At 37.9% G+C, this 16,882-nt stretch overlaps 1 protein-coding gene across 1 annotated transcript in view; it reads right to left on the minus strand.

Moving 5' to 3' along the window:
• The window catches only part of LOC133639494 (cytoplasmic phosphatidylinositol transfer protein 1-like), a 116,987-nt gene extending 100,524 nt beyond the window's left edge, over positions 1 to 16,463 (minus strand). The window contains exon 1 of the mRNA XM_062032823.1: positions 16,204 to 16,463. Within this exon, the coding sequence (XP_061888807.1) occupies positions 16,204 to 16,251 (48 nt within the window). The 5' untranslated portion in view covers positions 16,252 to 16,463. The remainder of the gene's footprint in view (positions 1 to 16,203) is intronic.
• Between the last annotated feature and the right edge of the window lie 419 nt (positions 16,464 to 16,882).

Below are 16,882 nucleotides of genomic sequence, written 5' to 3' on the forward strand. Positions count from 1 at the left end.
AAAGGCAGGGTACTCCCTGGACTTGTCACCACTTAATCACAGGGTGAAAATTGTATAGACTAACCATTCGTACTCAAACTCCCCACCCATGAACTATTTAGTTTCCAAATGATGTAACACCATGTTTTGTTTTTTTTAGACTGCGGGGGGAAGCGGGACTGCCAAAAAAAAACAACAAAAAAAAAGCATGGGAAGAACATGGAAACTCCAAACGGAAAGGTCAAAGTTGGATTACATCCTGGCTGTGAGGCAAACATTTAAATCAGTCATGGAACTCCATTTAAAAAAAATAGCATTTGTATTGAGTAAGACTTTTTGACTGGACACAATTTGTAATGATATTCAATTCAAAAGCATTGTGGCTGACGAGTGAATCAAGGAGTGGATGCGTGAACTTTAAACCACTGACAAGTGTGTGGTCCATCAGTCCATTGCAAACAAACTGATGTAACGTGTACCATATTTTTCGGACTATAGAAAGTTAGAATGATTTAAATTAAAATCGAAAGAGTTGATATTCCCTTTACGTTCACATTTTTTTTTTTAATTTAGATTCTTTGTGTACCGTTATTTTCTGACTATAGAAGGATAGAATTACTGTATTAAATTAAAATTGAAAAACTAATTTATATATGCACCTTACATTCTAATTTTTGTATTTAGATCCTTTGCAGGTAGCTTATTTGGGGCCCGAAGCTGAATTTTATTTGGAGGTCCCTCACCCCCATTATAATTACAGTAAAATTCCAGACTATAAGCTGCTATTTTCCTATGCTTTGAACCCTGCGGCTTACCCTTTGAGACACTTGTGATTTAGGGCTACACAAATAAACATTGATTGATTGATTGATTAAACAGTGCGGCTAATTTATGGATTTCACTTACAGCCATAATGTTTTGTATAAAAAAAAAAAAGTTTCACACTGACTGACACTGAAAAAGTGTGTTAATGTTTGTGCTATGGCGTCAGATGTTTTTGGACAAATTGTATTTTGTACATATTGGGCGCAGACATAAGCCACAGGTGTACATTTTAAAAGATTTAGACAGGTACATGTGTGTGGTCATAAATGTAACAGTTAAACAGTGCCTGTAACACGCTTAGGGTCTACCGGTGAGTGCTGTCTTCCTCCTCCTCATACTTTGGCGCACTGAGGTCACATTCTTTTATGTCAGAGTTGAGGGGACATGGGGTTGCAAAACATTTGCATTCCAGACTTTTGGAGCACGTTGGTAATGAGGGGTTTTTCATTCCCTGCAGCAACTGTTTCCTTTTTCGATAGCAGAGTCTAATTGGCTTTCAACAAGGTGTGTGCATTTCATGGCCTCTTCTCTAAGATGATGGTGTGTGCAAAGTACTTTGATTTAATGTGAACAATTTCATTGGTCTAGCAAGACCCCTTTAGCAATTTAACTGGCCTGATGTTACGTGGCTGAATGAGAAGCTTGTGAACCTGAAAAACAAAATAAAAAAATCTATAAATTAGGCGCAGTAATGTACAAAGCCTGGGCCAATAAAGTAACGGACTATAGACCGGAAATTACGGTATGTTCGGAAGAGCTTAGGTTTGGGTGTTAAACAATGAACATAACATTTAGCTTTTACATCAAAAGTACTCAAAAAAAATATACATATAAATAAATAAAATCCTACCCTTTTTAACATCGTAGCATAAGTGTGCTAAATGGCATAATGTCAAAATAACACAGATTTTGACCATTTTTGTGCAAGATGAAGTGTTAAAAACTACAGTAGAAACCCATTGAAATACTGTTCTGCGTGTACTAGGGTTGCACGGTATAGGTATAGTACCACGATAGTAATTAATCATATTCGGTACAATACAGCCTCTAAAAAGTACCGGTCCTGCACCCCTCTATATACTATATAGTAGTATCTAGTCAATACTATTACAATTATATCGATATGTTTTAGCATCACAAAATATGTTTTTTTAAATGTATATTATGTTTATAAACTCAGGAAATATGTCCATGGACACATGAGGACTTTGATTATGACCAATGTATGATCCTGTAACGACTTGGTATCATCCAAAACTAATGCAAAGCATCCAAACAGAAGAATAAGGGATTATTACATTTTAAGAGAAGTGTAGATAGAACATGTTAAAAGAAAATAAGCAGATATTAACAGTAAATGAACAAGTAGATTAATAATTCATTTTCTACCACTTGTCCTTAATAATTTTGACAAAATAAAAGTGATGAATGACAACATGTTACTGCATATGTCAGCAGCTAAATTAGGAGCCTTTGTTTGTTTACTTACTAATAAAAGACAAGTTGTCTTGTATGTTCACTGTTTTATTTAAGGACAAGCTTGCAATAAGAAACATGTTTAATTTACCGCAAGATTTTTTGTTAAAATAAAGCTAATAATGAAATTTTTTGTGGTGCCCTTATTTAGAAAAGTACAGAAAAACATCTAAATACATTTTGGTACCGGGACAACACTAGTGTGTACCATACCCTAATGAATTGTACATTTCCTCATCTAATGACTTGAGTAAAAATTATGAAAAGTACACTCATTTGGTTGAAAAATTGCACTCGCATAAAAGATTCCTTCAAAACGGATGCCCAATGTCAAAGCTCAGTACATCCAAAACAGATTTCTGTGTTGTACATTCACACAAATATGCAGTGTTGTAAAATCCGATAGGGGATGCATTACTCGACTGAACTACGGCACCGCTTGTTAACATTATCACTGTGGCAAATTTTGCATTAAGATACCGTAGCCTTGAAAGGCTTCAAAGATAAGCATATGCACAATTTGCACACAATTCAGCTCTTCAACACTTTCATCAAACCCTATTGTTCAAAAGCATTTGCCATCTATACAAAATAATGCCACCCTATCACAATGAAATGGAAGGATGTCTGCTTTGAGTCAAAACAAGTGCATAACATTGGAGAGCAGTTATATAATACTGTAGCTTTTTGGTAAATGCAAATACACGATGGCCCTAGGACAGGGGTCGGCAACCTTTACCACTCAAAGAGCCATTTTGGCAAGTTTCACAAATTAAAGAAAGTAATGGGAGCCACAAAAAAATTTCTAAAATTTAAAATGAAAAACACCGCATACAAAGCTTAAATGCTTTGTGCTATGTTAACCAGGGGTCTCCGACACACGCACCAGCACGCACTTTAATGTGGAAATTTGATGTTATACTTGCCAACCCTCTCATTTATCCCGGGAGACTCCCGAATATCAGAGCGTTATGACACTGCAATTGGCACCCTCTGCGGTCTGCCCTAACAGTGTACCTGCTCGACCACATGTAGAATGCAGCTTCAGTTTGCTCACGTAATCGACAGCAAGGCTACTACCTCAGCAGCCACACATCTTACACTGACGGTACCAATACCCAGAATCCCATGCAGCCCTAACTCTTCCGCTCAACCAACGCACGGAAGGGGGGGGGGGTTGATGTGTGGGGGGATTTGGTGGTAGCGGGGGTGTATAATGTAGACCGGAAGAGTTAGGGCTGCATGGGATTCTGGGTAATGGTTGTGTTGTGTTTATGTTGTGTTACGGTGGGATGTTCTCCAGAAATGTATTTTTCATTCTTTTTTGGTGTGGGTTCACAGTGTGGCGCATATTTGTAACGTAACAATGTTAAAGTTGTTTGATATGGCTACCGTCAGTGTAAACTGTGTGGCTGATGAGTAAGTATGCTTTGCTGTCCCCTGTGTGTGCAAGGAATAACAATATGCGGCTGGACTGGCATGCTATATGTAAATGCTGTAGAGGACAATTACTGCAGTGCAATTAGGGCACGCCCTTTATTTAGTAATTAGAGTGTAAATAGGATTATTTTTTCCCCGGGAGTAATCTATGAGAGACACTGAGATCAATAAATCTCCTGGGAAAATCGGGGGGGTCGGCATGTATGTAGCTGAGCCGCATCAGAGTGGTCAAGGAGCCGCATGCGGCTCCGGAGCCGCGGGTTGCCGACCCCTGCCCTAGGAGACATGGTTTAAGATGTAAGATGATGTAAAGCCAACAAGCAGCCCTGAAATGTACCTTTAGTCTGACCTTTACCGTAGCAGTAACTGCACTGAACCGGCATATAACAGTTTACAGTATTTTTTTGTAGATTCATGGTTAGTGCTGCTGGAGGCAAATGCTGACTAAGGGCAGTCAGGTTTGCATGGCGTCAACATTTTTATTTTATTTTTTTTGAGCGAGCTTGCAAATTAAATGAGTACGTCAGCTTAAGACACGGAGGTGTAGGTGAAATCCTCTGCAAAGGGGAAAGACAGTGGTAGACTGACTGACTGGTTGTAGCCATCTATGCCAGTGTTTTTCAACATTTTTTGAGCCAAGGCACATTTTTTGCTTTGAAATTATCCGGAGGCACACCACCAGCAGAAATCATTAAAACAACTAAACTCAGTTGACAGTAAAAAGTCGTGGCAATTGTAGGATATGACTTTAAACCATAACCAAGCATGCATCACTATAGCTCTTGTCTCAAAGTAAGTGTACTGTCACATCACACCATTTTTTGCTGTTTTGGTTCTTGTCTTGCGCTCCTATTTTGGTGGCTTTTTCTCTTTTTTTGGTATTGTCCTGTAGCAGTTTCATGTCTTCATTTGAGCGATTATTCCCGCATCTACTTTGTATTAGCAATCAGGAATATTTCAGTTGTTTTATCCTTCTTTGTGGGGACATTGTTGATTGTCATGTCATGTTCGGATATACATTGTGGACGCCATCTTTGCGCCACAGTAAGTCTTTGCTGTCCTCCAGCATTCTGTTTTTGTTTACTTTGTAGCCAGTTCAGTTTTAGTTTCCTTCTGCATAGCCTTCCCTAAGCTTCAATGTCTTTTCTTAGGAGCACTCACCTTTTGTTTATTTTTGGTTTAAGCATTGGATACCTTTTTACCTGCACGCTGCCTCCCGCTGTTTCCGACATCTACAAAGCAATTAGCTACCGGCTGCCACCTACTGATATGGAAGAGTATAACAGGGTTACTCTGCCGAGCTCTCAACAGCACTGACACTCAACGACACATAATTTGCAGACTATAATTACTGGTTTGCAAAATATATTTTTAACCCACATAGGTGAAATTAGATAATCTCCCACAGCACACCAGACTGTATCACACAATGGTTGAAAAACACTGATCTATGCTACTGTGATGGTCACAGATGGATTTAACCAGTCAGTTCATAGGGACAGGCGCAATGCAGGATATATAACTTTGTATGGAGAAATGTATAGTGATAGAGAAATTTAGCATATAAATAAAATCATTTCAAAACAGGTTATAAAGGCTCCTAATTTATCTGCTGATTTATGTCGTAACGTTACGTAATTTCAGTTAAAATGTAAAAAGTATTTACTCGTCTGTTAAGTGAAGTTACTTTTTGGTTTAGTTCAATGTCGATGCATCCAATATCAAGGAGGGCTGCAACAACTAATCAATTAAATCGATTATTAAAATAGTTGCCGATTAATTTAGTCATTGATTCATTTTTTATTTTTTTATTTTTATTTTTTATTTCTTTTAATAAACCTTTATTTATAAACTACAACATGTACAAACAGCTGAGAAACAACCAAAATAAGTATGGTGCCAGTATGCTGGTTTTATTCAATAAAATACTGGATAGGATAGAAATATAGTTTGTCTCTTTTACCCGATTATTAATCGATTAATCGAAGTAATAATCGACAGATTAATCGATTATCAAATTAATCGTTAGTTGCAGCCCTAATATCAAGTAATAGAATTGGCCCGACCAATGCTTATACTTTCAATTTTCTGGATCAATAAATTACAAAAAAATTTAACTACTAATCCGACAAAAAAAAAAGTTGGGGTGTGACAATATCAATATTTAAATGTCCATACTCCTTTTTATTGCATACAACATGTGTAATATCAATAGCGCAAAAGAACCAAGCAAGAGCAAAAACTACCATTGGCTTTCATTTCCGGAGTTTGTGAACAAAAACCACAAAAAAACAATTGTGATAAAAAAGGATCAATTTCATCACTGTAGTGTCGATCATACACTAACATTATACTTCGTATCGGACCTGTTGATGCATCAATGCGCCCACACCATTCACATTCAAGGGCTCTAGCCTAGTGTTGTTTTTGTATCCTCCTACGGTGTGTAGTGTAGCATGTTTAGTACTCCAGTGATAATGGTACTTGTAATAACGTCTATTTGATGTAACACCATGTCTGTACCGAGGATGTCGTTGTGGCTTGTACAGCCCTTTGAGACACTTGTGATTTAGGGCTATATAAACAAACGATTGATTGATTGATTTACCGCCATGTAGGTGAGAATTAGAGATTAATAAGCTGCACTGTACAGAAGCATCAGCCATTACAGAGGACGCTACATTGTTAGAATGTGTAAATATGTGATAATAAAAAAAAAAAGATACATTTTATCACTGTAGTACCGATCATACACTGACACTTGGTCACATACCTGTTGATTACTGTGACGTGTTTTTCGTAGCGTGCAGTAGGGATGTGTGTTTTTGTTTTATTTTATCTTCCATCTATACACAGTGAGCAATATATAGTATTTACCATTTTTTGGTTTTTCAATACGCTTTACTTCTGTTACTGTATTAAAAACCTGCACTGCAACAACGTAATTTCCCCATTGTGGGATAAAAAAATTAAAAAGGCTATCCTATCCTATCAATTCGCCCACACCATTCACACTCAAGAACATCAGCTTAGTGTTTTTGTATCCTCCTACGGTGTATAGTGTAGCACGTTCAGCTACTCCTTGCCTTCAGAGCATCCCCTCTTCATTCCTTCCAGAAACAGCTGGGTGTGGCTGGGTGACGCATGATTTTCCCTCACAAGACCGAGGGAAGTTTCCTAAAGGAATGGGATATGATCGCCCCCGGCTTAGTGGAATTTGGATAGTATACTTACATTTTATCCTTAATGTAATATCACAACTATACTGAATTACAGAAGCTCCAATAAGACGAGATTCCTAAAAGGTTACAGACTTTTCCCAGACCTGAAGGTTCCCCATCTGGCATGAGCAACCAGACACTGAGTCATCTTGGCTCTTTGTACTCTTTCAATGGAAAACAGTGTTCCACACTAAAGATGATGTATACCTGTTTTTTAATTATCACATAAACCTTTTCAAAACTGTTAAACAATCCTCGATTAGTGCGACCTACAGCCGACTAGCCGGACTACCATCTTCTTCTATATTTTGATTATGTGATGCTCACCAAGTCAGTAAATGTTACACATTTAAGTATAGATTTTGATACTACACAGGGGACGACAGACTGTATTGGCAGGCTAGTATCAAACTATCAAAAAATGTTTACTTTTATAGCCCTTAATCACAAATGTCTCAAAGGGCTGCACAAGCCACAACGACATCCTTGGCTCAGATCCCACATTAGGGCAAGAATGTATGACGATCAATAGTAAAACTACTTTTTTTCCTCTGATATACAAATGCAATGATTGTTAACTCCGCCCACTCAGACAAAATTTCATTATTTCTCACAAATTCAATCCTCTAAGCTTTCACTTATTTTTTCTGCGTCGGCACAAGAATTTGATTTCTAATACCAAATGGTTAAGAAAGCAGGAGTCAAAATAATCCATGTTCTTTTCCAGCCTTCATTGAAATATATCCCAATTGACTAGATACTGTATTACATCAGGCCAAAAATAAAGTACACTAGTATGTGTTATACAAACAATTCACAAATCTGTGGTGTGTCTACTGAAGAATGCAGACACACCTTAGCAGGTTGAAGGGAAAAAGAGAATCAATTCAGAGATGTGGACTCATAAAAAGGACTCATTTTTTCTGGCATTGCATAATTGTTTCCGCGGCATTTACAACATGTGCAACTTGCGTAAATAAACACAGCAAAAACAAGTCTGTCCAACATCTGCAGTTGTGATGACGCGCGATGACGCAACAGTGTCACACAGCGGACAGAAAGCTCTTTCCTGAGACAATACCGGCTGAGGCATGACCTTGTCTGACTAGAAAGAACACCCACCCTTAATTCCCAACTCCTCCCTTGTCTACTTCTATAGGTTTATCCAAATATCACGTGTTGTCTATTTGCAGCCGCTTTGTTTTCCTTTTATGCATCTGACAGTGAAGACTCCTTCCTTCCTTCCTCACAGTTCGGACAGGCAGGAAACTTTTAAGACACAAGGGATGACGTTGACATTCTGTGCGGCTGCGATAAGAACACAAACCAGTAGCCTCTCCAACTACCTCCTGGATCATTTAGAACAGGGGTCACCAACGCGGTGCCCGCGGGCACCAGGTCGCCCGTAAGGACCAGATGAGTAGCCCGCTGGCCTGTTCTAAAAATAGCTCAAATGGCATCACTTACCAGTGAGCTGCCTCTATTTTTTAAATTGTATTTATTTATTAGCAAGCTGGTCTCGCTGTGCTCGACATTTTTAATTCTAAGAGAGACAAAACTCAAATAGAATTTGAAAATCCAAGAAAATATTTTAAAGACTTGGTCTTCACTTGTTTAAATAAATTCATTATTTTTTTTACTTTGCTTCTTATAACTTTCAGAAAGACAATTTTAGAGAAAAAATACAACCTTAAAAATGATTTTAGGATTTTTAAACACACCTTTTTACCTTTTAAATTCCTTCCTCTTATTTCCTGACAATTTAAATCAATGTTCAAGTAAATACATTTTTTTTATTGTAAAGAATAATAAATACATTTTAATTTAATTCTTCATTTTAGCTTCTGTTTTTCCGACGAAGAATATTTGTGAAATATTTCTTCAAACTTATCATGATTAAAATTCAAAAAAATTATTCTGGCAAATCTAGAAAATCTGTAGAATCAAGTTTAAATCTTATTTCAAAGTCTTTTGAATTTCTTTTAAATTTTTGTTCTGGAAAATCTAGAAGAAATAACGATTTGTCTTTGTTAGAAATAAAGCTTGGTCCAATTTGTTATATATTCTAACAAAGTGCAGATTGGATTTTAACCTATTTAAAACATGTCATCCAAATTCTAAAATTAATCTTAATCAGGAAAAATTACTAATGATGTTCCATAAATTCTTTTTTTAATTTTTTCAAAAAGATTCGAATTAGCTAGTTTCTCTTTTTTTCGGTTGAATTTTGAATTTTAAAGAGTTGAAATTGAAGATAAACTAGGTTTCAAAATTTAACTGTCATTTTTTTCGTGTTTTTTCCTCTTTTAAACCGTTCAATTAAGTGTAAATATCATTAATTATTAATAATAACAGAGTTAAAGGTAAATTGAGCAAATTGGCTATTTCTGGCAATTTATTTAAGTGTGTATCAAACTGGTAGCCCTTCGCATTAATCAGTACCCAAGAAGTAGCTCTTGGTTTCAAAAAGGTTGGTGACCCCTGATTTAGAAGATGTATTTCCCCATTGAAGAACGCTAATGGTGATGATGGGCTCTCTTTTCTTCAAGTAAAGTTTAGTATCAAGACACCATTTCTGCTCTCAAGTTTGCCGTAGCATTATTTCTCACAAAAGTATACATTTAACATTTCAGCACCCAACGTTTTGTTTGAGATATTTGACATCTGTTATCAAAGTTAAATAAAATAAGTGCAGGGTTCCCCCCGACAAGTAATCGATTGCGGCAAAATAAAGCATGCCACACCTTAAAAGAATGTTTTTGTTTTGACAGGAAAACCAATTCAGGTAATATATTGTATTAAGGATTTAACGATAAATGGTAATCAAGATAACCACAGTAAAATGGGCCTCGGCCCTACGGTTAAGATACACTGGCCTAAATTACTTACACTTAGACAAACTTTAATGATCCACAAGGGAAATTGTTCCACACAGTAGCTCAGTTACAAATGATGGAAAAGAATTAAGAATATAGAGTTTCACAGATTATTCAGTTATACGAACAAACTAATCGATTGATTAATAAAGTAATCGATAGCTGCAGCCCTAATGTTTTTTTTTTTTTTTTTTAATAAAACTTTGTTAGATATGAGTGTGAAGTACTTTTGAGCACATTCAATACACAAAAATAACGTAATATTAAATTTTCATATATTTACGTCTTTACAAGGCAATGCTTCTCAATTATGTTCCGTTAGATAAAACTCTCGAACCTACAAAACAAAATATATAAAAATTTGTGCTGATTTTTTTTCTATAGAAATGATAGGATTAATGGCGGGAAAATGAGCATGTTTTTTAAGCTTTTCAAAAACAGGGTTTGGTTGTTTTTTCTTTTTTAAGCATGATACTGATTAAGCATGTTCCCTGAGGTTACACACACACCCGTGTATCAAAAATGTCACCCTGTGGTCACATGAGGGGCTTTTAACCAATTAGAGAGAGTATGGCCAGACAATCTTAAATGATTGGTCAAAAGCAAAACACTGACTACCAGGCGAAAAACTTTGAAACCAGGTTGGCTATACTCTTTAGACGGCTGTGCCACTAGCAGTACGCGGGCGCCATCTACTGGTACGCCGGTTCTAATACTAATCAAATATCATCCCGGGCCGGATCTGGCCCACGGGCCTCGACTTTGACACCCCTGTGCGGGATGTTAGGGGGCACACAAAAAAAAACGTTTGTTTTTCCTATTAAATTCAGTTTCCAAAAAAAGATAACATTTGATTCTTATTCATTCCATTTTCTAAATCAATTAATCATTTTCAAAATTGATTAAAAAATATTTTCCTTTTGTAAGAATCAATTTAAAAAAAGGATATTCAGGCCAGAAGGAGCTTTTATAACTTATTTCAATAGAATTAGTATACCAAATATATGGAGAGGATCAGTTTGAATCGAGAATCGATGCTGAGTCGAATAGTCATCCCCCAAAACGGTTACAAAAAAGTGGGACCCCATAAATGTACTGTGGAACCCCATTTTTATGACTTGATGGGGTCCCTGGGACCCCATTTTAAAAATTCCTAGCGCCAACACTGATGGAGTATAGGTGCATGCAAAACAGCAGCAGGCGGCTCCTAATACGACTCAAATATCACCCCGGGGGCCATAGATCATTCATTCGCAGGCCAGATCCGGCCAGCGGGCCTTGACTTTGACACCCCTGTGCTACATATTAGGGAGCACAAAAAAACTGATTTACATCAGAATCGCGATTGTTATTCATTCCGATTCTAGATTTTCAAAAGAATCAATTTTAAAAAGGATATTTAGGCCAAAAGGAGCTTTTCTAACTAGTTTCATTAGAATTATTATACCAAATATATGGCGAGGATCGGTTTGAATCGAAAATCGATTCTTAATCGAATAGTCAGAATCAGATATAACAGGATAATGCGTACATCTATCATTTGTTTTCAAAACGGTTACAAAAAAGTGGGACCCCAAAAACGTACTGTGGATCCCCATTTTTATGACTTTATGGGGTCCCTCGGACCCCATTTTGAAAATTCCTAGCGCCAACACTGATAGAGTATTGGTCCGTGCAAAACAGCAGCAGGCGGCTGTGGCCTGCGGGCCGGTTCTAATACTAATCAAATATCATCCCGGGGGCCAAAGATCATTAATTCGCGGGACGGATCTGGCCCGCGGGCCTTGACTTTGACACCCCTGTGCTGGATATTAGGGGGCACAAAAAAAAGCTGATTTACATCTTTATCGCGATTGTTATTCATTCCATTTTCTAAATCGATTAAGCCATCCATTTTCTACCGCTTGTCCCTTTTTGGGGTGGCGGGGGGTGCTGTAGCCTATCAACTGCATTCGGGCGGAAGGCGTGGTACACCCTGGAAAAGTCGCCACCTCATCACAGGGCCAACACAGATAGACAGACAAGATTCACACTCACATTAACGCACTAGGGCCAATTTAATTAATCATTTTCAAAATGTATTAAAAAATATTTTCCTTTTGTAAGAATCAATTTAAGGATATCTAGGCCAGAAGGAGCTTTTTTTTGTTTTTTTAAAATAGTTATTAAAATTATTATACCAAATAAAATACGCTACAGCAACCCCTATGCCCCGACAGGGACAAGCGGTAGAAAATGGATGGATGGATATTGCGAGGTTTGGTTTGAGTCGAGAATCGATTCTGAATCGAATAGTCATCCCCCAAAACGGATACAAAAAAGTGGGACCCCATAAATGTACTGTGGAACCCCATTTTTATGACTTGATGGGGTCCCTGGGACCCCATTTTGAAAATTCCTAGCGCAAACACAATTCATTAGAATTATTATACCAAATATATGGCGAGAATCCGTAGGAATCGAAAATCGATTCTGAATGGAATAGTCCTCCCCGGAATCAGGATCAAATCGTTCACAACTCTTAAGGTCAATTAAATACATAAATAAATAAAACAAACTACTCAAATTAAATTTTGAAAAATGTGACAATCAACATTGCATCACATTTAAAGTTGGACTGGAATTACACAAAAAAAGTTGTTTTCTTTCTTATCAACCTGATGTAAAGTTCCTAATCTTTCACAGGTGCGTCTCATTCCGCTTGTCAGTTGCATGAAGGGGAAGAAAAAAGAATTAAAAAAAAAGACCCTGTGCCAAAACGCCCCGTTTTTTTCTCACCAAGGCTCCAGATGGTGTCCACAGACAGCACCCACGCTTCACAGTATAACACAGACGTGGAACAATATAAACCATGATGGCAATGGATAAGGTGTGGTCATATATTGATTGTGCGTGTCAGGGCAATTATTCTCAGCTTCTAATTTTAGACTTGAGTCGTGGGACCTGATTGACAAATAATGTGAACACGCGCACACACACACACACACACACACGAGTGGGTGCCTACAAGGCCGCACGTGTGTGTTTTTATTTCTACCCTTCTTGAGACGTCAACAAGGAAAAGTACCTTGCAGGTGAGGACCGGTGAACAAGTTAGGTCAGAAATCATGGTACCAATACAGAAAACCATTGCATCTAATAGAGAGCCAAATATAGAGTCTGTGAACATTGCTCCAAAGTCTGGAATTTTTGGTTGATTTAATGTGCATACAATAGTAAACATTGACAGGTGCAAAGGCAGTAATATATGATAAAACAAGACGGCAGCTAAATAAGGACTTCCCTGTTCATCCCCGAAAAAACCCGTCAAGAGAAAAGCTGATTTTACGACTTCCGGTGCTGACGTATATCACCCGCGTCCCATATGTGACCATAGGATGAACAAATTACGATAAAGTTAAAGTAAAAGTACCCATGATTGTCACACACACACACACTAGGTGTGGCGAAATTATTCCCTGCGTTTGACCCATCACCCTTAATCAACCCCTGGGAGGTGAGGGGAGCAGTGAGCAGCAGCGGTGGCCGCGCCCGGGAATCATTTTTGGTGATTTAACCCCCAATTCCAACCCTTGATGCCGAGTGCCAAGCAGGGAGGGAATGGGTCCCATTTTTACATGGTACTAAGACTATAGTGGCCATTAACAGTTGGCTTCAACAGTAAAATTATGACTTGTCACTTTGCCAAGTGAAATTCCAATTATTTTAATATTGCCAAAATGTTTTGGTTTTCTTTAACAAAAGGGCATAAAACATTAAAAAATATATGAATCTGAATTTTATCTAGAGATTTAAATGTATGTATAAACTGGGATCAACCTGATGGAAGCCCAAAAGGTTAAAAAAAACTACAGTACAGGCCAAAAGTTTGGACACTTTCTCATTCACAACTCAACTGATGGTCCCAACAACCATTGGTTAAGCAAGAAATTCCACTAATCAACCCTGATAAGGCACACCTGTGAAGTGAAAACTTTTGGGTTTTCTTATAAAATTGTGACTTGTCGAGTAAAATTACAACTCTTTACATAAAATTACCAAAGTTTAAAGCTTTTCTTGCAAAATTGCGACCGTTAGGAGTAAAAATTCCAACTTTTATCATAACATCGCACAAATGTTCAGCTTTTCTCGGAAAAATTTGAGTAAAATGACGACTTTTATTATAACACTGCAAAAATTCAAAAGTTTTTCTTGTGAAACTGACCTTTTCTTGTGAAATTCCAAACTCATTTTTCACTACAAGCTTTTTCATATTGGCATAGTATGTATACATTATTATTGTTGTCAATACAAATCTTTATATATCTAGAAAGGGTGTTTTTTGATTGATTGATTGATTGAGACTTTTGTTAGTAGATTGCACAGTTCAGTACACTGGCTTCCTGTTCCACTCACGATTGAATTCAAAGTCTCCCTGCTAACCCACCAGTGCCTCCATGGAAATGCCCCCATCTACCTCAAAGAACTACTCACCCCCAAATCCTCCACACGACACCTCCGCTCCGGACAGGCTAACCTCCGAGGACAAAGCTACGAACAATGGGAGACCGGGCTTTCTGCTCCGCCGCTTCCAGTCTTTGGAACGCTCTCCCTGACCACCTGAGGGCACCACAGACTGTGGATGCTTTTTTTTTTTTTTTTTTTAAAGGCTTAAAAGCTTTTTTAAAAAATAATTTTTTTTTTTTTTTTTTTTTTTAAATATGTGCATACTAGCTATAGCTATTTAGCGGTTATAGTTTTTATTTTAATTTATTTCTTCATTATCTTTATTTATTTTTTTATACACTGTAGCACTTTGAGATTGTTTACTCAATATAAAGTGCTTTTTTACAAATAAAATCTATTATTTTTATTATTACAGTACATATTCCGTACAATTGACCACTAAATGGTAACACCCCAATAAGTTTCTCAACTTGTTTAAGTCGGGGTCCACGTTAAGTCCAAAAGAGTTAGGCATTTTTTGGAGGTCTCAAGAAGGTAAAAAAATACAAGTGTGAAGTGTGTGTTAGTGCAAATAGTATGGTGATGTGTGTGTGTGTGTGTGTGTGTGTGTGTGTGTGTGTGTGTGTGTGTGTGTGTGTGTGTGTGTGTGTGTGTGTGTGTGTGTGTGTGTGTGTGTGTGTGTGTGTGTGTGTGTGTGAACTTGCACTACACGGTTGACCTCGTGCAGCTAATCACCTAATAATGAGTGGGCACAGTACACACACACGTGTGTGTCAGTTAGTGCAAACATTATGGTGATGTGTGTGTGTGTGAACTTGCACTACACGGTTGACCTTGTGCAGCTAATCACCTAATAATGAGTGGACACACACACACACACACATACACATACACATACACACACACACACACATCACTATTAAGTAAGTAAGTAAGTAATTGAGGAAACTTAACAAAGCTACGAACAATGGGAGACCGGGCTTTCTGCTCCGCCGCTTCCAGTCTTTGGAACGCTCTCCCTGACCACCTGAGGGCACCACAGACTGTGGATGCTTTTTTTAAAAAAGGCTTAAAAGCCCTTTTAAAAAATAAAAAATACTTCTTTTTTTTTTTTTTTTTTAATATATGCATACTAGCTATTTAGCTGTTATAGTTTTTATTTTAATTGATTTCTTCATTATCTTTATTTATTTTTTTATACACTAGCACTTTGAGATTGTTTACTCAATATAAAGTGCTTTTTTACAAATAAAATCTATTATTTTTATTATTACAGTACATATTCCGTACAATTGACCACTAAATGGTAACACCCCAATAAGTTTCTCAACTTGTTTAAGTCGGGGTCCACGTCAAGTCCAAAAGAGTTAGGCATTTTTTGGAGGTCTCAAGAAGGTAAAAAAATACAAGTGTGAAGTGTGTGTTAGTGCAAATAGTATGGTGATGTGTGTGTGTGTGTGTGTGTGTGTGTGTGTGTGTGTGTGTGTGTGTGTGTGTGTGTGTGTGTGTGTGTGTGTGTGTGTGTGCGTGAACTTGCACTACACGGTTGACCTCGTGCAGCTAATCACCTAATAATGAGTGGGCACAGTACACACACACACACACACACGTGTGTGTGTCAGTTAGTGCAAACATTATGGTGATGTGTGTGTGCGTATGTGAACTTGCACTACACGGTTGACCTTGTGCAGCTAATCACCTAATAATGAGTGGACACACACACACACACACACACACACACACACACACACACACACACACACACACACACACACACACACACACACACACACACACACACACACACACACACACACACACACACACACACACACACACACACACACACTTACTTACTTACTTAATAGTGATGTGTGTGTGTAAGTAATTGAGGAAACTTCACACAAGCAGAAATTGACAAAATAAAAGCCCAAACTCACCTCCTCCACAGTAAGAGGCATGCATATCCTGTACTCCTTCAGCAACATCTTCTCGCGTGTCCCGATAGATGTCTCAGCCCTCGGCGGGAAAAAAAACCAACCAAAAACCAAAAAAAGAAAACTCCTACGCGACGTGTCGGCGCCAGTGGGAGGACGGCTTCCAAAGTAAGGTCCGACTTACTGACTTCGTTCATCCGACCCGGCGTGGGCGAGTCCGGCAGCGGAAGGTGTGACAGTGGCAAGCGATCAGCGAGTTTGTGGATTTCGTGCCTTTTATGAAGCGCCACGAACACGCAGCCCGTGAGCACTTCCGGGAAAGAGTTGGGCTGGCGCTTCAAAATAAGAGCGTGTGGGGTTTCCGCGTTAGACTTCAAATGAAATCAAATGAAATCAACAATATGATTTGCCTGAGAAGCTGGACAGGCACCACCTAAATTAATTTGTGTGTAAATTTAAATTATTCAGTTCCATATCATATGTTGTAACTAGGGATGTCCGATAATGGCTTTTTGCCGATATTCTGATATTGTCCAACTCTTAATTACCGATACCGATATCAACCGATACCGATATACACAGTCGTGGAATTAACACATTATTATGCCTAATTTGGACAACCAGGTATGGTGAAGATAAGGTCCTTTCTAAAAAATGAATTAAATCAAATAAGATAAATAAA

The sequence above is a fragment of the Entelurus aequoreus genome, linkage group LG22 (genome assembly GCF_033978785.1).
Source record: "Entelurus aequoreus isolate RoL-2023_Sb linkage group LG22, RoL_Eaeq_v1.1, whole genome shotgun sequence".
Lineage (NCBI taxonomy): Eukaryota > Metazoa > Chordata > Actinopteri > Syngnathiformes > Syngnathidae > Entelurus > Entelurus aequoreus.